Source organism: Rhinoderma darwinii, chromosome 1 (assembly GCF_050947455.1).
Source record: "Rhinoderma darwinii isolate aRhiDar2 chromosome 1, aRhiDar2.hap1, whole genome shotgun sequence".
NCBI classification, from domain to species: domain Eukaryota; kingdom Metazoa; phylum Chordata; class Amphibia; order Anura; family Rhinodermatidae; genus Rhinoderma; species Rhinoderma darwinii.
The window spans coordinates 454,594,747-454,620,043 of NC_134687.1; the positions used below are offsets into that span (position 1 = coordinate 454,594,747).

The window sequence follows — 25,297 nt, forward strand, 5'->3', positions numbered from 1 at the left end:
GTCGACATAGCTATATAAGGTCTTGTTTTTTTTGCGGGACAAGTTGTAATTTTTAATAGCACCATTTTGGGGTACATAGAATTTATTGATTAACTTTTATGAACTTTTTTTTGGGGGGGGGGGGGGGGGAATAGAAAAAAACCTGCAATTTTGCCACACTTTTTTGCGTTCTAAATTTACACCGTTTACCGTGTGGTATAAGTAATACAATATCTTTATTCAGTCGGTTGTTGCGATTGCAACGATTCCAAATTTGTATAGTTTTTGTATGTTTTACTACTTTTACACAGTGAAGACACTTTTTTTTTTCAAAATTATTTGTTTTTGTGTCTCCGTATTTGAAGAGCCATAACTTTTGAATTTATTCGCCGATGCAATTGTATGAGGGCTTTTTGGTACCATTTTTGGAGTAGATGAGACTTTTTGATCACTTTATCACATTTTTTTTTAAGCAGGATTCAAAGAAAACAGCAATTTTTGCATGGTTTTTTATTTTATTTTTTACGACGTTCGTGCGGGTTAAATGATGTAATAATTTTATAGTTGGGGTCGTTACAGACGTGGCGATACCAAATATGTGTAACTTTTTTACTTTATTTTGTTTGTTAATAATAAAGCAGTTTGTAAGGGGGAAAAGTGGGTCTTTCATTTTTTTCCATTTTTTTACTAGTCCCACTAGGGGACTTCACTATGTGATTATCCGATCACATTTATAATACACTGCAATACTTCTGTATTGCACTGTATTATGTCTGTCCGTGTAAAACGGACAGGCATCTGCTAGGTCATGCTGTAAAAAGGCCATTGCATCGGAATAAAGCACTTTAGTGGCCGCCGTAAAAACACTATGGGGCTGTCACTAACGGGTTAAAGAAACATATGCAGTTTACGCTTTTTTGCAGGATGCCTCTGTATTGATAGCTTTATAAATAAACAAGAAATAATACACTGAAAATAACCTTAACCCTTTAATGACTCAGCCAATTTTCCTTTCCGCCTTCCAAAAGCCATAACTTTATTATTTCGTTGACATAACCAGCCATATGGGGGCTTTTTTTTTTTTGCGGGACAAGTTGTGGTTTTTCATGGCAGCATTTAATGTACCACATAATGCACTGGGAAACGGAAGAAAAAATGGTGACGTGAAATGGGCAAAAAGCAAAGATTGCGCCATTGTTTTTGGGTTTCATTTTTACGGAGTTCGTCGTGCGGTAACAAAAAAAAGACATGCTTATTTTATTCTTTGGGTTGTAACGACTACAGGGATACCTAGTTTGTGTTTGTTTTTTTTAATGTTTTACCACTTTTATAAAGAAAAAAAATATTTGTTAAAACATAAAAACCGGTAGTTTCGTGTCGCCACATTCGGAGAGCCATAACTTTTTATTTTTAAATCGATTTAGCGGTGTGAAGGCTGAATTTTTCGCGGGGCGAGCTGTAGTTTGTTAATTTTTGATTTGATTTTTTTGGGGAGCTAAAATTAGCGCTAAAATTAATTTGGCTTTTTTAAAATTTTATTATTATTTTTTTTTTTTACGGCAGCTACCGTGCGGGTTTAATAATGTCAGATTGTAATAGTTTGGACTTTTATGGATGCGGCGATACCAGTAAGGTTACCTCGGTTTAAAAAAAAAAAAGTTAAGGCCGCGCGGGGGGCCAACCTTTTTAATACCGATTGACCGATTGCGATTGACCACTGCATCTAAGGGGGTTAAACTGGCAGAATCAAAGTGATCTTTGATTCCGCCCGTTGCAGTGAGGTGTCGGCTGTATTACACAGACGACACCAGTCAAGTATAGAGCGCTTAGTCCATGAGTCCGCTCCATACTTCCGGCTGTCACATACATCTGGCATGTCGTTAAGGGGGTTAAAGGGGTAAGTCCATCTTCGGTGTTTATAGGATGTTGACAGGATATGTCAAATGTCTGATAGGTGCAGGTCTCAGCTCTGGGACAAGCATCTATTCGAGAACAGTGTTGCCCCACCCCGCCTGGTGGGCCTGCAACATCCAGGCGGAGACAGCTGTGCAGTTTACGAAACTCCCAAATCAGACGTGGATATGCCATAAATGTCTAAGATGACAATACCCCCTTAAACTCAAAATAGTAATATTTTAACTACCTGTAATAATCCGTCAAAAATTGACAACACTTTTCACTATACATTTACTTAGAAGTACATGAACTCATGAGTATTAAATGGTCTGGCAACTCCAATATCCTGGTACAAAATCTTATCCCAATAGACTTTGAGAAAGACTGATTAGAATATCAATTAGTACATTCCTCCAAGTAATAAAACAGTGATAGAAAATGTTAGGGTATAATTACTGTATTTGAAGCTCTATATTAAAGGGGTTGTCCCAGTATCAACAATTATCACCCATCAGGATAGGTAATCATTTTCTGATCGTTGGGGGCCCCACTGCTAGAACCCCCACTGATGGCGAGAACGGGTCACGAACCCCCAGATCCTCCTCATTGTACTCCCCGCAGTGAGGAGGAGCTTGAATGGAGAAGAAGTTGGGCATGGACCAGCTGTTCCATTCAACGTCTTTAGGATGGATTGAAACAGCCAAACGCTGTACTCAGCTACTTCATTCAAAGTCTATGGGAATGACGGGAGTGATAGAGCAAATGCTTGACCGCCTCTCCATTTTAGGTCTTCCTCACTAAAGTCGAGCAGTGAGGAGGAACAGGGGGTTTGGGACCTCTGTTGTCCAAAATGGTGGGGGTCCCAGTGATCATACAATTAACATCTGTCCCGTGCATTGGTGATAATTGTCAATTCTGTGAATACCCTTTGAATTTTTCCTTTTTTTCTATACACTACTACTTCACGATTAAAACAATTTTACTGCAGTTTTAAAACCACAAAAACAGGTAAATAATGTGTACTTTAGAAACTGTTAAAGTGAACCAAATATTCCAATCCTTTTCTAAGAAACCAGCAGCATAAATGTACGTCTAGGTACACTTTACATTTTGAGGTCCATTGGGTCACTGGTGGTTTTGAGAGTTAGGGATAACAAAAGTTTATCAATAACCTGCACGGTGAGAGAAACAGACATGAGACGAGAGTCTTTCCGAGGTCGGCCCTTTTTTCTTTTTTCTGCAAGGTCTGTATCCATTTCTGATTTTCGTTTGGTGAGAGACTTCGTTGCAAGATTTTTTTCGTCACTTTCGCTACTACTGTCTAAGTCATGAGACTTTGCTTCTTTAGATGCACTATGATCTTTTGGCCTGTTTAAAAAAGGTGAGAAAAACAACAAAAAAAACAGGATTATTTATTTATTTTTGAGTTCTCACCGTAAAATCCTTTTCTCATCCAGTTCATTGGGGGAGATAGACTGCGGGTGTATGCTGTTGCCACTAGGAGGCTTGACACTATGAAATAAAAAAAAATAAAAAAATAAAAAGAGTGGCCCTTCACACAGGATATATCCTGCCCACAATCAATGAGTGTGTAAAGGCACCCAGGAGGCCCCCTTGCACAACTGAAGGGCAAAGGCCTGATGGGGCACAGCTTAGGAAGAACAAACCAATCTGGTATAGTGGGCTGTGGTCCGAAAAGGGAGCTCTAACCCGAATTCCATAAGCCTCCCTCACTAGACTCCATCGAGCGATAGTGGCCGCTAACCCCTTACTGGGAACCTCCAGGAGACTGAACAAGGGATCCAACCTCCAGTAGGCAGGCACTGTGCGGAGCACTGCCTTGCCCTGTCGAGTGAGAAAAGGAAAAATCGGGCAACAGAGAGCTGCCAATTCAGAGACCCTCCGAATGGAAGTCACCGCGACTAAGAGAACCACTTTCCAGAAACGAAGACGAGGGAGTTTTCTCGCAAGACCGAGATCCCAATGAGGAATCGGAGCCTGATCAGGGGAAAAGCATGAGAAATCCCCTGCAGAAATGTCTTGACATCAGTCTTAGATGCCGAGTGACCGAAGAAAGTGCCGACACCTGTCCCTTTAGGGAACGTGTGGCAAAACCTTGATCCAGGCCACCCTGCAGAATAGAAAGAATTTGCAAAGAGAAAAATGCAAGAAGGAAATATTGCGATCAGCACATTAAAGAAAGTAGCCCTTCTCAGGTACGATGGTAAATCTGGACTGAAGAAGGCTTCCTTGCCTTGAGCTCAGAGAGCACAACACCGATAGACCACAAGCCCGAAGGACGATTGACTCAAAAGCCACAACGTTAATCGTAGCGACATTAAAGGAAGTGGGGGAAACACATCCTGGAGCCTGAAGTCAGACCGCAGCGCCAGAAGAGCGTCCACGGCACAGGTCTACGGATCTCGTGAGATTATGCCGAGAACCTGACGATTGAATCTGAAAGCCATCAGGTCCAAGTTCGGTTGGCCTTATCTGAGACATATCTGGTTGAACATGTAAACGGAAGAAAACAAGGGGAGAAGAAGAGGACAAAACGGCGCTCCTCTAAGGTAATACGCTTTGATGGAAAAGAGAACAGAAGCAATGCACAGTGAGCTGTTAAACTCACCTGGTTTGGTTGTGCAAGTGTAGACACAACACCACTTGTTTGCATCAATGAACGATCTATCAAATGGACGCCGGCTGCCACCCACTACTATCCCACAGGCGAAGTCCACATTGAGCGGAGAGAAGGACTCGAATAGAAGGAAAAAAAGTGTAGCTTTTGGGACATGGCGCCAGGCAGGTAATTGTTGGCGTAAAGACTACAAGAATTCCTCAGTATACATAGTGTGTTAACAAAGAATATCTACTGAAGAATTCTTGTAGTCTTCACGCCAACAATTACCTGCCAGGCACCGTTTCCCAAAAGCTACACTTTTTTCTTTCTAGATCTGGTTGAAGACCTACTGGTTAAGAGACAACTCCATGGGCTCCCCCTTTTCGTGACCGAGGAAGTCCACAACCCAGTTTTTGACCCCAGGAATGTGGACCGTCATCAGAGCAGGAACATGAGCTTCCACCCAGGCCAGAATCTTTGCGGTCTCTGCCATCACTGCCACGCTGTGAATGGCACTCTGGTGATTGAGATAAGCCATGGCATTGTCCTTTTGAAGTTGCACCGGACGTCTGAACAGCAGCGATGTCCAGCACAGCAGGCAAAGAAATATGGCTCGAAACTCCAGTAGGTTGATGGGAAGGGAGAATTTCTATGGAGACCACAGCCCCTGGGCAGTGAAGTTCCAAAAGGTGCCTCTTCACACCCCTGGAATGAAGGAGCGACCACGGGGGGCTTCCGGATAGGACATCCAAAGTGAGTGACAGAATGCAAGAGTAAAAATGAAACACATTGGATGCTCTGTCATCGTTCTACATGTGACTGTATATTAATGTTGATATCTTACACTGTATATGCACTGTCACCACTGATACTGTCATGCATTATCCAATTGCTGTGATACTTTGTATGTGATATTTTGAAGAAACGAATTTAAAAAAAAAAAAAAAAATGAAACATACATGTAGTCCAGAAAATAAGGCGGCCGCCCTGGAGGGGCCGTCGGGGGTCGCCAGGGGAAGGGGTTGAGCCTTGAAGAAAGGTTTGGTCTTTGGATCCTGGCAAGACTGCGGTCTGGAGGACGTAGTGTTGGAGTACCTAACGAAAGGACAGCAAAAGAGGACCCGCCCTTTTAAGCGGAGCAGTCAGCTTGACTGGTTTGGGGGGAGATAATCTGGTTCCAAAAAGACAGGAACATTAAAAAAAATGGAGCGCAGTCGGGAACTGTTTGGAAGCCGTATCAGCAGACAAAGCTTTAAAGGGGTTTGCCAACTAGTAAAAGTTAATTGCCTATCTTCAGGATAGGCCATCAATAGCCGATGGTTTAGAGTCTGACTCACGGGAACCCGGTCGATCAGCTGTTTAGAAGGGGGCTCAGCGCTCATATGAGCGTGGCTTTCCCTTAATTTCTATTTGCACACTGTGAATCTTCGTCACGCATTTAGCAGCGATTCACAGATATTGCAGAATTTTGTCACATATAAGTGAATGGGAGGAAAATACTGCAGCACCTGTGAATAGCTGCTAAATGCACATCGAAGACTCACAGTGAGGAAGTAGAAATGAAGGGGTAGCAGCGCTCATACGAGTGCTGCACCCCCTTCAAAACAGCTGAACAGCAGGGGTCCCGGGACGCCGACCCATCAACTACTGATGGCCTATACGGAGGATAGGCCATCAATTTTAACTGGCTGCAAAACCCCTTAAAGCCAGGTTGTTCTGCGGATGGCAATGGAAGAGTAGAAGTCCCAAGACTAGACGGATTCAACAGTTTCTCCAGAGGAGGATCCGAGAGCAGGCCATGACAGTTTGCACGCCCATTCAGTGATAGCCCTGCTGACCCAGACAGACAAAAACTGGGTGTAGGGCTGAGTCAGAGACCTCAAAAGGCGGTTTTGGCAAAGACTTCCACGAGGCGATTCAGAGGATCTTTGAAGGAAGTGGAGTCAGCCATGGGCAAAGTAATAGCTTTGGCCAGACTGGAAACAGGAGGGCCCACCGCCGGAGACCTAACCCAGTTGGAGGAGTTCCCTTCTTGAAAGGGATAGAAGACGTCCAGTTGGCTAGAGTGAGATATCTTTTTGTCTGGGTGTTTCCATTCCCTAAAGACAATACCTTCAAAGTTCAGAACGAGCTGGAAAGACCGCATGGGAACGTTAAGGCTAAAGAAAGGAAATGGAGTCAGTTGAAAGGCGCGTAATCTCTGACCTAAAGAGGCCAGTTCAGCTTTGAAACACAGTTTTATTCTGTACAAATAAATCTCCCTTTAAACCCCACCTGCCTGCTTTTCATGGTGTAAATGCCGGATCGATAAGATTACAGAGAAAATTACCTACGGCTGCGCCCGAGAACATTCTGCTTTTTTCCCTCCTTTATCTCCATTGCTAGAAATAAGAACCCACTCCTACAGGGAGTAAGCTCAGGGACTGAGGCTAGGGAACCACAAGGGGAAGGAGAAAAAGGACCAAGGGGCGGTCCTACCCGGTTTCAGTGTGTCTGATGTTCCTCCTGAGGCTAAGATGCAGCAGCACTGGTCAGGAGGTTGTGTGTCCCTAGCAGCATCCATCCGAATGCAGGAAAACCAGAACGCAAATAGGCTCCACCTCCAAACTGCCGCAATTGGCTGCGAGAGGTCACGTGAGGGAGCCTGGCCAAATCAGGAGGCGACCAATTCCCCATGAGGGGATAGTGAAAAAAACACAAAAAAAAAAACGCTGGAGTGCGATTCGACAAGTGAAGGGCCCTATTTCGATACCGTGCACCCTCAAACTGTTTAATACTGTTAATTCATGTATTTCGATACGAAGCTGGGTGGCCGCACAGCTTAATATTGTAATACATTAAAGTAGTTAGTGCGGGGTTGCGGCTGCGTAATACAGCAATTGCCCCGCTCCTGAGTCCTGCCGTGTGTGCGGTCAGCACGATGTGATGCGACCGGCGCTGAACTAATTATTGCTGGCACTGAATACAGACTATGGCGGGCGCACTACAAAACACACCCATGTTCTGTCTTCAGTGACTGCGCCGCCGCTCACACTGATCGCGCGCGGCACTTATTGACAGGAGTGGGTCAATGGCTGTATAACACAGCCGCAGCCCCGCTCTAACGGCTGAGATCAGAGAAACCCCTCATCTCCGCCGCTATTCCCATGAATGCGGCTATCAAAGCTGACCGCAGCATTCAAGGGGAAAATGAAAAGGGGGATGCCCTTTGGATCGCATCACAGGGAATCCCTGGGACGCGATCGAGGGACATACCATATATGGGCAGACAGCCCAGGGTTTATTGAAGGACCTCAGGGCTGTCGGACCATATTTTCTGTTAGGGCATACTTAGTATACAGGCAGTTGTTAGGACATACCTATCAGTATATAGAAATAGGTTAGTACATTAAAGTTTAAAAAAAAAAAAAAAAAAGTACAAAATAAATAAAAGTAACAAATAAAAAAACCATTTTTTTACAATAAACATTAAAGTCTCAATACATAATACACACACAATCGGTATCATCGCAACCGTAATATCATATTTAGAGCGTCATTTATGATGTTTACGCGGTTATAAAATAAAAACTGCTTTTTCCCTTCTTAATGTGAGGCACAAGGTATTATGACTTTTGAACCTCCATGTGCCTCACATTAATAGTAATTAACCCCATCATGTACCTCACACATTAACCCAATGTTGTCCATTATGACTGAGGAGCATGACAGGGTTAATTACCATGAACGTGAGGCACATGGAGGTTCAAAAATCACACCACGCGCCTCACATCAGAAAAAGGAAGAATTTTTTTTTTTTATTATCATCGTTGGTAATGTATCGTTTTGGTATAGAGAATCAGAATACTACACAAAGGATCGGTACAAAAGTCCAAATTCTGGTATCGTGACAACCCTAGACCAGGTGTGCTCCTGTTGGTGGGAGAAGTGTGAGATGTGCCCCTTATGCTAGTGGGTGACCGAGGAGCTGACGCTCTTGTCTCAATAGACAGGTTGAGCAATGGCACATTGGCAAGGACACTGTGTGCCTGCCAAGAAGCAGACAGCAGGGAAACTATGTCAAACCTGTGTCCCAGCTAAAAAGTTACAAAAAAACAGGAAAAAATAAATGGTATGGACTCTGCTGCATTAGCAGAAGTGTGCCTCCAACGGTCACCAAGCCTGAATAGTTCAGTCTCTGTGGGCAAGGTATATGCTATAGGAGGGGCCACTTTTTCATTTCTTAGCATCAAATCTCCTAGTGGCAATAGCATACACCAACATACACCCACGTCTCCGCCAAAGTAACAAACGAGAATTTTTTTTTTTACCTACACAGGCCTCATGCACACGACCGTGCTCGTAATTACGACTCGTAATGCCGGGCACGGGCAGCCGGCCGCTTTTCCGAGCCGTGCTCCCATTATAAAGTATAGCAGCACGGCCCGTAAAATAAAAAAAAATAGAACATGTTCTATTTTTTTTTAACGGCACGGGTACCTTCACGTGACAAAAACGGGAAGGTACCCGTGGCTAACAGAAGTCTATGGACCAGTTATTGTGGGTCGTAATTACGACCCGCAATAACGGGTGTTTTTACGGTCGTGTGCATGAGGCCACACATACCTATAAAAAAAAAAAAAAAAACAACATAGTAAATGTATAGAATCGGGTTTTTTTTTTACAATACTTACTTGTCAGGAGCAATCTGGTTCACATGTGAAATTCCTGCTGTCCCTGAGGTGGCTTTTGATCGCTCAGTAAATCGAGAATCAAGTGCTTTCATGGGCTCAATCTTCGGCTGGGCAGACACGCTTGTGGGGATTGAAGGCGTGATAGTAGCAGGGTGTACACTATAATAATTGGTTAGAAGGCATAAAAAAAAATTACGTGATTATACAGCAGACCGTTTCAGTTATCTATTCTGTCTGGAACCCAATGTTAAGAAACCAATATTCGCACATGGATATAGTCAATATTCAAAAAGCAAAATCGAAATTGTTGCAAACAAATACAGAAATTAAAGAAGCCTAATTTATTACATTATGATAGACATGAAAATCTATAAAACTCTGTACAGAGAGGATTTATATAAAAAAAAAAAAAAGCAAAAATGAAGATAAACTAAAACATACCAATGTAGAGCCAATAAGAACTATCCATTGCCAATAGCACATTATACTGCAGATCTGTAAGTAGGTTTACTGAAGTAACGCATGTGGCCATTCCCAGAGGCCTCTATACTACGAGGCTTGGCAAGCGAACGCTTAGAGAGCAGCCATCTGTAAACTTGTCTGTACCATGGAAAATCAGGGTTTCAGGCAGTACATAGTTTTATTTATGACCCCATGTTAATATTTTTGGGAAACTATCAATGACGTCACCTATGCAATCAGCTAATAAGTAGACCTCTCCCTTTTACTAAATATTTTCATTACCAACAAGAGAAACATTTAAAAAATAAATAAATAAAAAGGATTGAACCCTCAATAACTCTAAATGAGGTTGGCTCAAATTCAAAATTCAGTTCTTGAATGCATTACGGTGTGTCTACCCTAAACCACGTTTCACTTACTTAGTGCAGATCCTAAGATCCCGGACATCCTCTAGAAGGCCTTTCATAAAGCCTGCTTCCGCTTTTTCTCCTCAAGCAAAGGTTGTCATAGGCCGCACAGAGCATTATGTCCTGTACAGGGTCCCGATAGACCTATGACAACCACAGGATTTAGGAGAGGCCTGCTATAAAAAGGTCCCTTTAGATATACTGGTATGCGCTGTGTATTAACCCCTTGAGTACCCAGCTCATTTTGGCCTTGAGGACCAGACCCATTTTTTCAAATCTGACGTGTCACTTTATGTGGTAATAACTCTAGAATGCTTTTACCTATCCAATTGATTCTGAGATTGTTTTCTCGTGACATATTGTACTTTAGGTTAGTGCAAAAATTTGGTCGATAAATTCATTGCTTATTTGTGAAAAAGACCAAAATTTAGAGAAAATATGAAGAAATTATGATTTTTACAATTTTAAATGTATCTGCTTGTAAAACAGATAGTAATACCACACAAAACACTTACTAGTTAACATTTCCCATATGTCTACTTTATATTTGCATCATTTTTTGAACATCCTTTTATTTTTCTATGACCTCACAAGGCTTAGAACTTTAGCAGCAATTTCTCATATTTTTAAGAAAATTTCCGAAAGCTATTTTTTCAGGGACGAGTTCAGTTCTGAAGTGGTTTTGAGTGCCCTATATATTAGAAACCCCCATAAAACACCCCATTTTGAAAACTGCACCCCTCAAAGTATTCAAAACAGCATTCAGAAAGTGTTTCAACCCTTTAGGCGTTTCACAGGAATTGAAGGAAATTTTCAAATTTCATTTTTTTTTACAAAATTCATATGTAATACATTTTTTTCTGTACCACAGAAGGTTTTACCTGAGAAATGCAACTCAATATTTATTGCCCAGATTCTGCAGTTTTTAGAAATATCCCACATGTGGCCATAGTGCGGTAATGGACTGAAGCACTGGCCTCAGAAGCAAAGGAGCACCTCTTGGATTTTGGGGCCTCCTTTTTTCAGAATATATTTTAGGCACCTTGTCAGGTTTGAAGAGGTCTTCTGGTGCCAAAACAGTGGAAACCCCCAAAAGTGACCCCCATTTTTTAAACTACACCCCTCAGGGAATTTATCTAGGGGTATAGTTAGCATTTTGACCCCACAGGTATTTTGCTATATTTTCTGGAGTTAGTCTGTGAAAATGAAAATCTACTTTTTTTCTGGAAAAACTTAAATTTCTAATTTTTGCAAGAAATAAAGGAGAGAAAGCACCCAAACATTTGTAAAGCAATTTCTCCCGATTACGGAAATACCCCATATGTGGTAAGAAACTGCTGTTTGGACCCACAGCAGGGCTCAGAAGGGAAGGACCCCCATTTGGATTTTGGAGCTCTGATTTTACTGGAATGGTTTTCGGTGCCGTGTCACGTTTGAAACGCCCTGGAGGGACCTAAACAGTGGAATCCCCCCAAAAGTGACCCCATTTTGGAAACTATACCCCTCAAGGAATTTTTCTAGTGGTATAGTTAGCATTTTGACCCCACAGGTTTTTTGCTGAATTTATTGGAATTAGTCTGTGAAGATGAAGAGACTTTTTTTGGGGGAAAAAAAAACAGAATTTTCTAATTTTTATAAGGAATAAAAGGAGAAAAAGCACCTCAACATTTGTAAAGCAATTTCTCCTGATTACGGTAATACCCCATATGTGGTAATAAACTGCTGTTTGGACCCACGGCAGGGCTCAGAAGGGACGGAGCACCATTTGGATTTTGCAGCTCAGATTTTGCTGAATTGGTTTCTGGGGGCCATGTCGCATTTGCAGAGCCCCTGAAGTACCAGTACAGTAGAAATTCCCCAGGTGTGATCCCAATTTGGAGACTATACCCCTGAAAGAATTAAATTAGAGGTGTAGTGAGCATTTTGAGCCCTCAGGTGTTTTATAGATTTTATTAGAATTGGTCCGTGGACTTCCGGTTCCGGCGCTGGGGATGCAGGACGCGAGTGACTGAGCTCGCGCTCCCGTCCAGCCTATTTGCTTGCAATAGTCGCTTCGGCGGCGACAATCAGCGGTGAAGTCACCAGCCCTGCACACGGAATCATCACAGGTGGTACCTGTATGGACAGGTACCTCCTCAGAAGCGCGCAGAAGCCAGCCATGGAGGAATCAGCCGCGGCCGTGGTAAAGGGAGGTAAGATGGCGGCGCTTCCCGCCACTGCGACCCTGCTATACACACAGGAAGATGAGCTGCAGCACCATCAGTCCCAGCTTTCAAGCCCGACAGAGCACATAATGTCCGCTCTTCCTGCAGCCATTGATTATGTAGCCCTGGCCCGAGAAGTAGCCAAACAGATAGCGCCAGACCTGCAAAAGGCGCTGGAAAAAACGGTGCAAGATTCCCTAAACCGCGTGCATGCGGAGCTGGCACAAGTCACTATCAGAGCTGATGAGTTAGAGCAGCGTATGACGCTGCTGGAGGATGAAAATGAGCGTCTGCAATCCAAACTCAGAGGGGTGCTGTCTGTTACTACGCAGTTGGGGGACAAGGTGGAGGATCTGGAAAACCGCTCCAGGAGGAGCAACCTGCGACTGGTGGGGCTGAAAGAAGCGGTGATATCTTCTGATTTGCAACGAGTGTGTGAGAGGACATTGCCAGAAGCTTTAGGTCTTCCCCGTCCCTGCCGGGTGGAGAGGGCGCACAGAGTGGGGCCGGACCCCAGAAACCTCCCAGCAACAGACGACCACAGTTCGCTTCGTCCCAGACAAGTAATCTTTAAAGGGAATGTGTTGCCAGAAAAACATGTTTGTTTTTTTTTAATTAAACATTTAGTGTGTAGGTGATTAAACATTGTTCAAATTTTTTTTATTTTTTTCACGAGTCAGGAAATATTATAAATTAGATTCTAATTTATAATAATTCCCATTGCTGGTCACTAGATGGAGCTATTCCCAAAATTGCAGCATTGCAAAATTGGGTAAAAAGCCCTCGCTCTAGTGAGCTCTCAGCATCCCCCCCTCCTTTATCCTGGCTAGTGCCGGGATAAACGAGGGGTTTGAACGGTCTAACCTCCTACACTGTGTGTCACCATTTTTTGAGCTAACACACAGTGTAGTAGGTTTACATACAGTAGTAAACGTACACAAACACGAACATACATTGAAATCTCTTACCTGCTCCTGCCGCCGCGGCTCCCTCCGGCCCGTCCGCTCCGTCTGCTGCCGCTGGTCCAAGTGCACAAGTCCGGAAGCCGCGACCGGAAGTAGTAATCTTACTGTCCGGCCGCGACTTCCGGTCCACAGGAAAATGGCGCCGGACGGCGCCAATTTCAAATTGGACTGTGTGGGAGCGGCGCATGCGCAGTTCCCACACAGACGGCGTACACAGAAGTGGATGGGACGGGAGCCGTTCGCAGTCCCTATGGGACTGTGGCTGCCGTATTCCATGTCTGTATGTGTCGTTAATCGACACATACAGAAATGGAACAAAAAATGGCAGACCCCATAGGAAAGTGTAAAAATAAGAAAAAGTAAAACACAAACACACAAATAAATATAAACGTTTTTAATAAAGCACTAACATCTTTAACATATTAAAAAAAAAATCGTGATGACACTGTTCCTTTAAGCTGTTGGATTACAATGATAAGGTGGCACTTATGAAAGCATTCCGCAGCAGATCGCGTCCCTTGGAAATACTGGGCATGAAAGTGCTACTTTTTGAGGATTTCTCGGCGGAGGTTGCAAAACGAAGGCGGGCTTTCAGCAAGATCTGCACCGCGCTGTTCCAAGCGCAAATACGTTTTAACCTGCAGTACCCAGCTATCTTGCGGGTGTTTCAAGAGAACGGGCGGAACAAGGTTTTCACCACGCCACATGAAGCGGAGGACACACTTACGGAGCTTTGTAGGCGCAGACCACAGCAAGAGGAGAGTCACAGTCCAGTACACAGTCCGAATCGCAAGTCGAGAGAAGCCAAACGGAACCGACTAAATATGGAGCGAATCTGGGCAGAAGCTTTAATGCCCACACCTGGAAGATCCCGGGGTGGGGGGGGGGGGGGGGGTCGAGCCGGAAATGGAGGGGACTCTCCGAAACCGCAGAGGCGTACGCGGGACCTCACCCGATCCACGTCTCCTGATTGACGGACGAAGATCTTTTCAGTACATTTTATTTAAGCTGATGTGATGATGATTTTGTGGACGCTGTAGACCAATTGCAGATTCCGACCAGATACAGATAAGTTTACAGATAATTTGAAAGTTTTGAGGGAGATATTTGGCGGTAGTATACGGCACTCTGTACCGGTCAACAGCTGACCTAATGTTATAATGTTACAATGTTATAAGGTTGAAATGTATGCACTCTGGTATTCCCCTGCATTTTCACTACAGGAGATTAGTGAGGGAGTTAGAACAGGCTGAGATTTTTCCTTGTGGGTGGGATTGACCGGGAATGAGACAATGCCTCCCCCACGCAAAGGATTAGCTGTATCTGTCACAGATGGCAGACTGGGGGAAATTGTGATAGAAGATATGGGAAAAGAAGGTAGGGAAACCTTGAGGCGAAGCAAGATTCATGTGGATATGTGATTTTAAGTCTGTTTGCATAAAAGTCATGAAGATATAATCCAAACGGACGCTAGGCTGTTAAAATTGATGATATGGAAATGTATAAGAGTGTGCACAGGCGACAAAGAGGCAATGAGGGGGCAAGGGCAGGTGTTACTGCCTCAGGGAAGGAGTCATATGTACAGGCTGGGGGGAGGGAGGGGCGTGTTCTGACATAACAGAAAAAAGTGAAGTCACGTACACCAGTGGGTATGAAGGGGCTGCTAACCCTTGCCGCAGGTGATTTGAGGGTTTCGTTAGATAAGGGCCGGTTGGCCTTGTTGGTTCTGGCTTATAAGACGGGTTTTGGTTATGTTGTTAATGTTTATACATGGCTCTTGGAAAAAGACGGATCTGACTCCACGACTTTTAGGCACTTTAGCTCACCTTATACATGGCCCAATAACATGAAAATAGTCTCTTGGAACGTTAAATGGCTGAGATCCCCACAGAAACGGACCAAACTTTTACGACACATGAAAAGATTGCACCCAGATGTGGTCCTATTGCAGGAAACTCACCTTACCGAGCCGGAGTTTAAGTATTTGCAAAAATTCTGGGTGGGTCAGGTTTTTGGCTCGTCGGCAAGGGAGGGTAAGGCGGGAGTTATAATTTTGGTAAATAAAAATTTTGTGTTTACACTGGTGTCCCAGGAGCGGGATGACGAGGGCCGTTGGATCCATCTAGTGATGGAGCATGCAGGGGAAACCGTCAGTATTCATAATGTGTATGGCCCAAATACGATTAACTCTGGTTTTTTTGGTCATTTGGAAACCCAACTCCAGCAGGATCGCACTAGGTTTTTGATTCTAGGGGGAGATCTTAACACTGTAAGATCTTCAAAGGAGGATAGGAGCGCAGGGACTAGTTCGCAGAGAAATAGAGATAAGATCTTGCCCGACTTTTTAAGACACACGGCCCTAATAGATGCGTGGAGGAGTCTACACCCAGATGCGCGGGAATATACACATTTCTTCCATGTTCATCAGTCATGGTCGCGTATTGATTACCTGCTAGTTAGTGACGCATTATCGCGGCGTTTACGTGAAGCGACAATTGAAGATCTAGTCATTTCGGACCATGCTCCGGTTACCATTACCTTGGCCGACACAGTAGCTAGAGGAACGGATTGTATCTGGAGGTTTCCCGCCTTTCTGGCAAAGGATGAGGGCTTTATACAGAAGCTTAAGGGGTGGTGGATAGAATTTGATGGGGATAATGTATCGCATCGCTCGGAACCGTCATTGTATTGGCGTACAGCCAAAGCGGTAATACGAGGGAAAATCATGCAATATATGTCTAATCTTAAACGTAAGACGACCGAAGGATACAAGGCAGCGAGCGACAGATTACGGTGTGCATACACAGCATTTCTACACTCTCCATCACTGCCATTGGGGGAGGAATGGATGGAAGCCAAGCGACAGTTTGATCAGTGGTTAGACAAAAGAGAGAGTATTTACCGTTCCCAATTTGATGCCGATTTAATGCGTTTCGGCAATAAAGCGGGCAAATTATTAGCGCGATTAGCAAAAGGGAGGTATGCACCGTCGCACATATCAACACTTAACAAATCAAATGGAACTCCTACTTCAGACCTCAAAAAAATCAACACCATATTAAGTACTACCAAGCCCTTTACTCAGAAACACCCATAGATCTCCAAAAAGGGAGGGAATTTTTGGAGAAGGTGAAGCTGCCAGGGCTCACCCAGGAGCAAAATGGTCACTTGAGCACAGAGATTACATTAGAGGAAGTCTGGAGCGCCATTAAGACCTTATCTAACGGAAAGGCCCCGGATGGATTCACAGGGGAGTTTTTTAAATCTCTGAGAGAGGAAATCAGCCCTACCTTGATGGCATACTATAATATTTTACTAGGGACGGGGGCTTTACCAGCAGAGGCTAAAGTAGCGCATATAAAGGTGCTACCCAAAAAGGGGAAGAATCCTCTTGACCCGGGGGCGTACCGTCCCATTTCGCTGATAGACCAGGATCAGAAATTGCTCACAAAAATTCTGGCCAATCGGCTGGCTATGTATCTACCCATACTGGTGGGAAAGTCCCAAGTAGGTTTTGTAAAGGGCAGGGCAGCAGTGACGAATCTACGCAAGGTGTTGACTGTGCTAGAAACAGTCAGGCATGATCCCCAGCCAGGTACCAGGCCGGCACTTTTAGCGCTAGACGCAGAGAAAGCCTTTGATAACATACAATAGGAATGGCTGGGGATGGTGCTAGATAAAATGAACATTCAGGGAGACTTCCGGGTCTTCCTGAAGGGAGTCTACAATAGCCCGCAAGCACGTGCTCACTCCTCAGGGTTCCTATCAGATCCCTTCCAATTACATAAAGGAACACGACAGGGTTGCCCCCTATCACCCCTGTTATTCAATCTGGCATTGGAACCTATGGCTAGATACCTGGAGGAATCGGATATGTTCAGAGGCATTCAAGTAGGGTCTTGTGCAGTGAAATTAGCCCTGTTCGCTGATGATGTCATACTTTTTATGTCGAATCCTCAAGAGCATTTAGGGAAGGTTTTTCAATTTTTACAGGAATTTGGGCAATGCTCGGGATATAAAGTCAACATAGCTAAGAGCGAACTGCTGGAGTTGGGCAGGCCATTGCCTAAGACCTTTTGGCAATCCTTGGGTTGCGGGATATCACCGGTTGAGCACTGCATTACTTATCTGGGTATCAAAATAGGGAGGGTACCAGACACTCTGTATGGCCTAAAATTATCCCCCGTTAATTAAAAAAATACAAGCGGAACTCACTAGATGGGGCCAATTGCCGTTGTCCCTCCTGGGAAGATGCCACCTGATTAAGATGGTTAGTTTCCCCAGATTGCTATACCCCTTTCAAACACTTCCTCTATTATTGAAGCATGTGGATGTCTCGAAACTGACGGCTTCATTCACTAAATTTATATGGGCAGGAAAAAGGCCGCGCATAGCACTTACCAAACTCATGATGGGTAAACAAGAAGGGGGTGTGAACTTTCCGAATGTCAGGGGTTATAACGTGGTCTGTCTTTTTCGCCATGTAGTAGATTGGCTTCATGAGACAAGCAATTATTCCCACTTAGATCTGGAAGGGGAGTATGCCTCACCCTGGAACCTAAAAGCTTTGTTACATTGTAGAGTTGCTTCTCTTCCGTGCCGTCTCAAAACCTCCATTGTATTGAGAGATACAGTTCTAGCTTGGAAAGTGGTACGTAAACAGTTTGGGCTACCTCACCTGGTCTCGAAATATATGCCGTTAAGCGGATATCCAGAGTTTTTACCGGGAATAGACAAGGGGGATGGAATTGCCTCATGGGGGAGGGTAGGCATGGGCAATGCAGGGGATCTTATGCACACACAGAGGAAAAGAGGTGGTTAACTGGGGAGGAAATCACCACTAAACTCAGACACATAGCAGGGAGGGTCAATTTTTTGCAAGTACTTCAGGTACGAGCATTTTGCACCTCCAGGCTCAGGGATTTGAGTAAGGAAGCTACCTCGCACATTCTGGATGAGGTCATGGGTCCAGTTTTGTTCGGCCGCAATCAAGGATTAGTTTTAAAAGCTGGGAACGGTGGACTCAGGATCCAGGTATAGGAGAGATCATACTGGGGGGTTGGGAGACGGTACGGAAGAGTGTGATAAATGAGAACTGGAGGGAAACCTATTTTAACCCCTTCCCTCTTTAGCCACTTTTGACCTTCCTGACAGAGCCTCATTTTTCAAATCTGACATGTTTCACTTTATGTGGTAATAACTCCGGAATGCTTTCACCTATCCGGGCGATTCTGAGATTGTTTTCTCGTGACACATTGGACTTTAAGATAGTGGTAAAATTTGGTCGATACATTCAGTATTTAATTGTGAAAAACACGAAAATATAGTGAAAAATTGCAAAAATTAGCATTTTTCTCAATTTAAATGTATCTGCTTGTAAGACAGATAGTAATACCACACAAAATTGTTGCTAATTAACATCCCCCATATGTCTACTTTAGATTGGCATCGTTTTTTGAACATCCTTTTATTTTTCTATGACCTCACAAGGCTTAGAACTTTAGCAGCAATTTCTCACATTTTCAAGAAAATTTCAAAAGGCTATTTTTACAGGGGCCAGTTCAGTTGTGAAGTGGTTTTGAGGGCCTTATATATTAGAAACCCCCAAAAAGTCACCCCATTTTAAAAACTTCACCCCTCAAAGTATTCAAAACAGCATTTAGAAAATGTCTTAACCCTTTACACATTTCACAGTAATTAAAGCAAAGTAGAGGTGAAATTTACAAATTTCATATTTTTTTGCAGAAATAAATTTTTAGTACAATTTTTTTTATAACACAGAAGGTTTTACCAGAGAAATGCAACTCAATATTTGTTGCCCAGTTTCTGCAGTTTTAGGAAATATCCCACATGTGGCCGTAGCGTGCTACTGGACTGAAGGACCGGCCTCAGAAGCAAAGGAGCACCTAGTGGATTTTGGGGCCTTATTTTTGTTAGAATATATTTTAGGCATCATGTCAGGTTTGAAGGGCTCTTGCGGTGCCAAAACAGTGAAAATCCCCCAAAAGTGACCCCATCTGGGAAACTAGACACCTCAAGGAAATTATCTAGGGGTGTAGTGAGCATTTTGACCGCACAGGTTTTTTACAGAAATTATTGGAAGTAGGCCGTGAAAATTAAAATCAACATTTCTTCAAAGAAAATGTAGGTTTAGCTAATTTATTCTCATTTCCAAAAGGACTGAAGGAGAAAAAGCACCGTAAAATTTGTAAAGCAATTTCTCCCGAGTAAAACAATACCCCACATGTGGTAATAAACGGTTGTTTGGACACACGGCAGGGCTTAGAAGGGAAAGAGCGCCATTTGGCTTTTGGAGTCCACATTTAGCAGGAATGGTTTGAGAGGCCGTGTCACATTTACGAAGCCCCTGAGGGGACAAAACAGTGGAAACCCCCCACAAGTGACCCCATTTTGGAGACTACACCCATTGAGGAAATTATCTAGGGGTATAGTGAGCGATTTGACCCCACAGTTTTTTTGCAGAAAATATTGGAAGTAGGCCCTGAAAATAATAATCTACATTTTTTCAAAAAAAATCTAGGTTTAGCTAATTTTTTATCATTTCCAGAAGGACTGAAGGAGAAAAAGCACCACAAAATTTGTAAAGCAATTTCTCCCGAGTAAAACAATACCCCACATGTGGTAATAAACGGCTGTTTGGACACACGACAGGGCTTAGAAGGGAAACAGCACTATTTGGCTTTTGGAGATCACATTTAGCAGGAATGGTTTGCGGAGGCCATGTCACATTTGCAAAGCCCCTGAGGGGACAAAACAATGATAACGCCCAAAAAGGGACTCCATTTAGGAAACTACACCTCTTGAGGAATTCATCTAGGGGTGTAGTAAGCATTTTGACCCCACAGACGTTTCATAGAATTTATTAGAATTAGGCAGTGAAAATAAAAACAGTCCTTTTTCTTCAATAAGACGTAGCTTTAGCGCAAATTTTTTCATTTTCTCAACAAATAAAGGAAAAAAAGAACCCAAAATTTGTAAATCAATTTCTCCCGAGTACGGCAATACCCCATATGTGGTCATAAACTGCTGTTTGGGCAAACGGCAGGGCTCAGAAGGAAAGGACCGCCATTTGGAGTGCAGATGTTGCTGGATTGGTTTCTGGGCGCCTGTGGGCCCAAAACAGTGGAAACCCCCCAGAAATGACCCCATTTTGGAAACGACACCCCTCAATGCATTTACCAAGGGGTGTAGTAAGCATTTTAACCCTGCAGGTGTTTTGTAGAAATTAGTGTTCACTCGATGTTGCAGAGTGAAAATGGGATTTTCTTCCATAGATATGCCAATATGTGGTGCCCGGCTTGTGCCACCATAACAAGACAGCCCTCTAATTATTATGCGGTGTTTCCTGGTTTTAGAAACACCCTACATATGGCCCTAATCTTTTGCCTGGACATATGACAGGGCTCAGGAGTGAAGAGTACCATGCGGAGTGGAGGCCTAATTTGGCGATTTACAAAGTATTGGTTCACAACTGCAGAGGCTCAGATGTGAAATAATAAAAAGAAACCCCTGAGAAGTGACCCCATTATGGAAACTGCACCCCTCAAGGCATTTATTAAGGGGTGTAGTGAGGATTTTCACCCAACAGGTCTTTTCCATAAATGAATGCACTGCGGATGGTGCAAATTAAAAATTTATATTTTTCCCTAGATATGCCATTCAGTGGCAAATGTCATGCCAAGCTTATGACACTGGAGACACACACCCCAAAAATTGTTAAAAGGGTTCTCCCGGGTATGACGATGCCATATATGTTGAAGGAAACTGCTGTTTGGGCACGCTGTAGGGTTCAGAGCCGAGGGAGCACCATTTGGCTTTTGGAGAGCGGATTTTGCTTGGTACTAAATTTGTTTGAGTATTGCTGGTGTTTTATAATGTGGGGGTACATGTAAGCGGGGCGGAGTATATAAGGGGCATAGTCAGGTGGTATGAAAAAAAATTAATAATCCATAGATGTGTGTTACGCTGTGAAGCAGTCCTTTCCGCACAGGCCAGTGTCGCACTGATAAATGGTGTAATTTCTTATCCCCCTTTTGGTCCACACTCTGCACCTTTGTAGTTTGGGGTATTTTGCTAGGAAGTGTTGTCCTGGTATAATACGGGCACCGTCGCTTCCAGCGGATATGTTTGGGCCCTCCCTTTCCTGGTTCCCTAATTTTAGGTCCTTCATAAATCGCCTCGTCAAACAGAAGAAATGTTCCCCCCGGGCACAACTGCATATTTTTTTATTTCCTGACTTATTGGAGCCATAACTAATTTTATTTTTCATAGACGTAGCGGTATGAGGGCTGGTTTGTTGCGGGACGAGCTGTAGTTATTATTGGTACCATTTTGGGGTACATGTGACTTTTTGATCACCTTTTATCCTATTTTTTGGAATGCCAGGTAAACAAAAAAATGCAATTCTGGCACAGCTTTTTTCGTTTTTTTTATACAGCGTTCACCATGCGTTATAAATTACATGTTAACTTTATTCTGCGGGTCAGTACGATTCTGGCGATACCTAATTTATAGCATTTTTTTATGTTTTACAACTTTTTTCACAATAAAATTACTTTTGTAAAAAGAATGTATTTTTTTTCTGTCGCAAAGTTGTGAGAACCATAACGTTTTAATTTTTTTGTCGACGGAGGTGTATGAGGGCTTGTTTTTTGCGGGACGAGCTATAGTTTTTATAGGTACCATTTTTGGATACGTGCGACTTTTTGATCACTTTTTATTCTAATATTTGTAGGGCAAAGTGACTAAAAAACAGAAACTCTGGTAATGTTTTTTACGTTTTTTTTTACGCTGTTCACCGCGTGCAATAAATAATACAATATTTTGATACCTCAGGTTGTTACGGTCGTGGCGATACCAAATACATATGGTTTATTATTATTTTTCAATAATAAAGGACTTGATAAGAGTAAAAGGGGGATTGTGTTTTATTTGATTACTTGAAACTTTTATTGTTTTCAAACTTTTATTTTTTGCACTTTTTTTTTACACTTTTTTATACTTTTTTTACACTTTTCTTCAAGTCCCACTAGGGGACTTGAAGGTCCAACGGTCAGATTTTTTTTTTTCTAATACATTGCACTACCTATGTAGTGCAATGTATTAGATCTGTCAGTCATTCACTGACAGCAAGCCGATTAGGCTTCGCCTCCCGGCGGGGCCTAATAGGCTTCCGTAATGGCAGAGCAGGAGACCATTGTGTCTCCTGTTGCCATAACAGCAGTCGCCAGTCCCGATTGCCTGTCAGGGCTGGCGATCTGCTAGTAACCGCTACGATGCAGCAATCGCTTTCGATTGCTGCATCGAAGGGGTTAATGGCAGGGATCGGAGCTAGCTCCGGTTCCTGCCGTTACAGGTGGATGTCAGCTGTACAGTACAGCTGACATCCACCGCTGATGACGCCGGATCAGCTCCTGAACCGGCGCCATCTTGCCGGCAGCTACGGAAGCCGATCAGGCTCCGCCGCCGGGCGGATCTTGACCGGCTTCGGTGCTAGGCAGACCGGGAGGCCAGTATTAGGCCTCCGGTTGCCATTGCAGCCACCGGAACCCCGGCAATTTCATTGCTGGGGCTCCGATGAGCTGCAAACACCTTAAGTGCAGCGATCGCGTTTGAGCGCTGCACTTAAGGGGTTAATGGCGGGGATCGAAGCTAATTTCGGTCCCCGCCGTTACAGTCGGATGTCAGCTGTAAGATACAGCTGAGATCCGGTGATGATGGCACCGACTCAGTTTCTGAGCCGGTGCCAAACATTTGACGTACATGTACGGCATTTTGCGGGAAGTCAATGCTTTCCATGACGTACATGTACGTCAAATGTCGGGAAGGGGTTAAGTTGATGCATGCAGCTATATATGGCTTTAATATTCTGCCTTCACAATCTTTCCCTGACCGCATTACAAGTTGTCCCAAGTGCAATACACCACTGACGAATTTGTGGCATGGAGTGTGGGGGTGTGTACATACGAAACGATTTTGGGGGATGGTACAGAAATATATTGAGGACCATTGGAAAACGAATACTATTCCATCAGGCGCGGCCGCCGGAGGAAGAGGGTGCTCGAGGAGTGAGATCACCTCCCGTGCTGGTGCACACGATTCTACTGGTAGCCTTGAGATGCCTCCTGAGTAAATGGCTAGAGGCAGACATGCCGGAATTAGAAAGGATTGTGTCGCGGCTGAAACAGTTATTGGTTCTTGAGAGGGTGGAGGTGGAAAGGCGGAAGGAAACGGGAACCAAGAAGCTATTTGATAAGTGGCAAACATTCATAGAATCGCAATGTACAGCAGCCGAAATTGTTAGGCCCTTCCAGTACACAAAGTGGTATTGTACACAGCTCTTGGCAGGCACTTTAGGGGGGTTGCAACTCTGAATCAGCTGGGGGAAAAAGGATGAGTAGAAATTTATTGATGACCTAGGTCGTGTCGGGGTTGGGGGAAGTCATGCTTTCGGTCCATCTGAAGATAGACAATTATGCCATGTTCATATGTTTATGTGTTATGTTGAATTTAATTCAAAGTTAATTCCATGACAGTAGAGTGCTGCGCACTCATGATGTAACTTTTACGTGAAATGTTTGTAAAAAAATGTGAAAACTGATAATAAAAAGGATATTTAAAAAAAAAAAAAAAAAAAAGAATTGGTCCGTGAAAATGAAAATTTTTTTTTTTTCCAATAACCTGTCGATTTAGCTCAGAATTTTTCATTTCCACATGGAATACAGGAGAAAAGACACCCCAAAATGTGTTACACAATTTCTCCTGAGTACGGAAATACCCCATATGTGGTTGTAAACGGCCATTTGGACACACGGCAAGGGTCTAAACGGAAAAAGTGCAATTTCGTTTTTGGAGTGGAGATTTTACAAAATTTGTTTTTGACGTCATGTTGCATTGCGCTGAGGTACCAGTACAGTGAAAACTCCCGAGAAGTGACCCCATTTAGGAAACTACACCCCCTCAAGGAATTCATCTAGAAGTGTAGAGCATTTTGACCCCCAAAGGATTTGCAGAAATTAGTGCACAGTGGATGTTGCAGATTGAAAATTGACATTTTCCACAGATATGCTATTTCAGTGCCCAATGTGTTGTGCCCAGCTTGTACCACTGGAGACATACGCCCCATGAATTGTTAAGCGGTTCTTCAGAGTATGGCAATACCCCATATGTGGTCATAAACTGCTGTTTGGGCACACTGCCAGGCCCAGAAAGAGCGCCATTTGGCTTTTGGAGCGCATATTTTGCTTGGTAGTAGTTTTGTTTAGTGTTTTTTTTCTGGTGTTTCAGTTTATAATGTGGGGGCATATGTAAGCTGGGCGGAGTACATCAGGGTATATGTAAGCTGGGCGGAGTACATCAGGGTATATGTAAGCTGGGCGGAGTACATCAGGGTATATGTAAGCTGGGCGGAGTACATCAGGGTATATGTAAGCTGGGCGGAGTACATCAGGGTATATGTAAGCTGGGCGGAGTACATCAGGGTATATGTAAGCTGGGCGGAGTACATCAGGGTATATGTAAGCTGGGCGGAGTACATCAGGGTATATGTAAGCTGGGCGGAGTACATCAGGGTATATGTAAGCTGGGCGGAGTACATCAGGGTATATGTAAGCTGGGCGGAGTACATCAGGGTATATGTAAGCTGTGCGGAGTACATCAGGGTATATGTAAGCTGGGCGGAGTACATCAGGGTATATGTAAGCTGGGCGGAGTACATCAGGGTATATGTAAGCTGGGCGGAGTACATCAGGGTATATGTAAGCTGGGCGGAGTTCATCAGGGTATATGTAATGTGGGTGGAGTACATCAGGATATATGTAAGCTGGGCGGAGTACATCAGGGTATATGTAAGCTGGGCGGAGTACATCAGGGTATATGTAAGCTGGGCGGAGTACATCAGGGTATATGTAATCTGTGTGGAGTACATCAGGGTATATGTAAGCTATGTGGAGTACATCAGGGTATATGTAAGCTGGGCGGAGTGCAACAGGTCATAATAGGATGATGTAATAATGGGGAAAATAAATAAGATGATCCATGGATAGTGACGTACGCTTTAAACCAATCCTTT

At 43.7% G+C, this 25,297-nt stretch overlaps 1 protein-coding gene across 1 annotated transcript in view; it reads right to left on the reverse strand.

Annotated features, from left to right (window-relative positions):
• The window catches only part of HIRA (histone cell cycle regulator), an 82,966-nt gene that overhangs the window by 21,941 nt on the left and 35,728 nt on the right, over positions 1-25,297 (reverse strand). Inside the window, exons 15-16 of the mRNA XM_075832383.1 lie at positions 9,169-9,327; positions 3,048-3,243 (exon numbers count right to left, since the gene is read on the reverse strand). Of these exons, the coding sequence (XP_075688498.1) occupies positions 3,048-3,243; positions 9,169-9,327 (355 nt within the window). The remainder of the gene's footprint in view (positions 1-3,047; positions 3,244-9,168; positions 9,328-25,297) is intronic.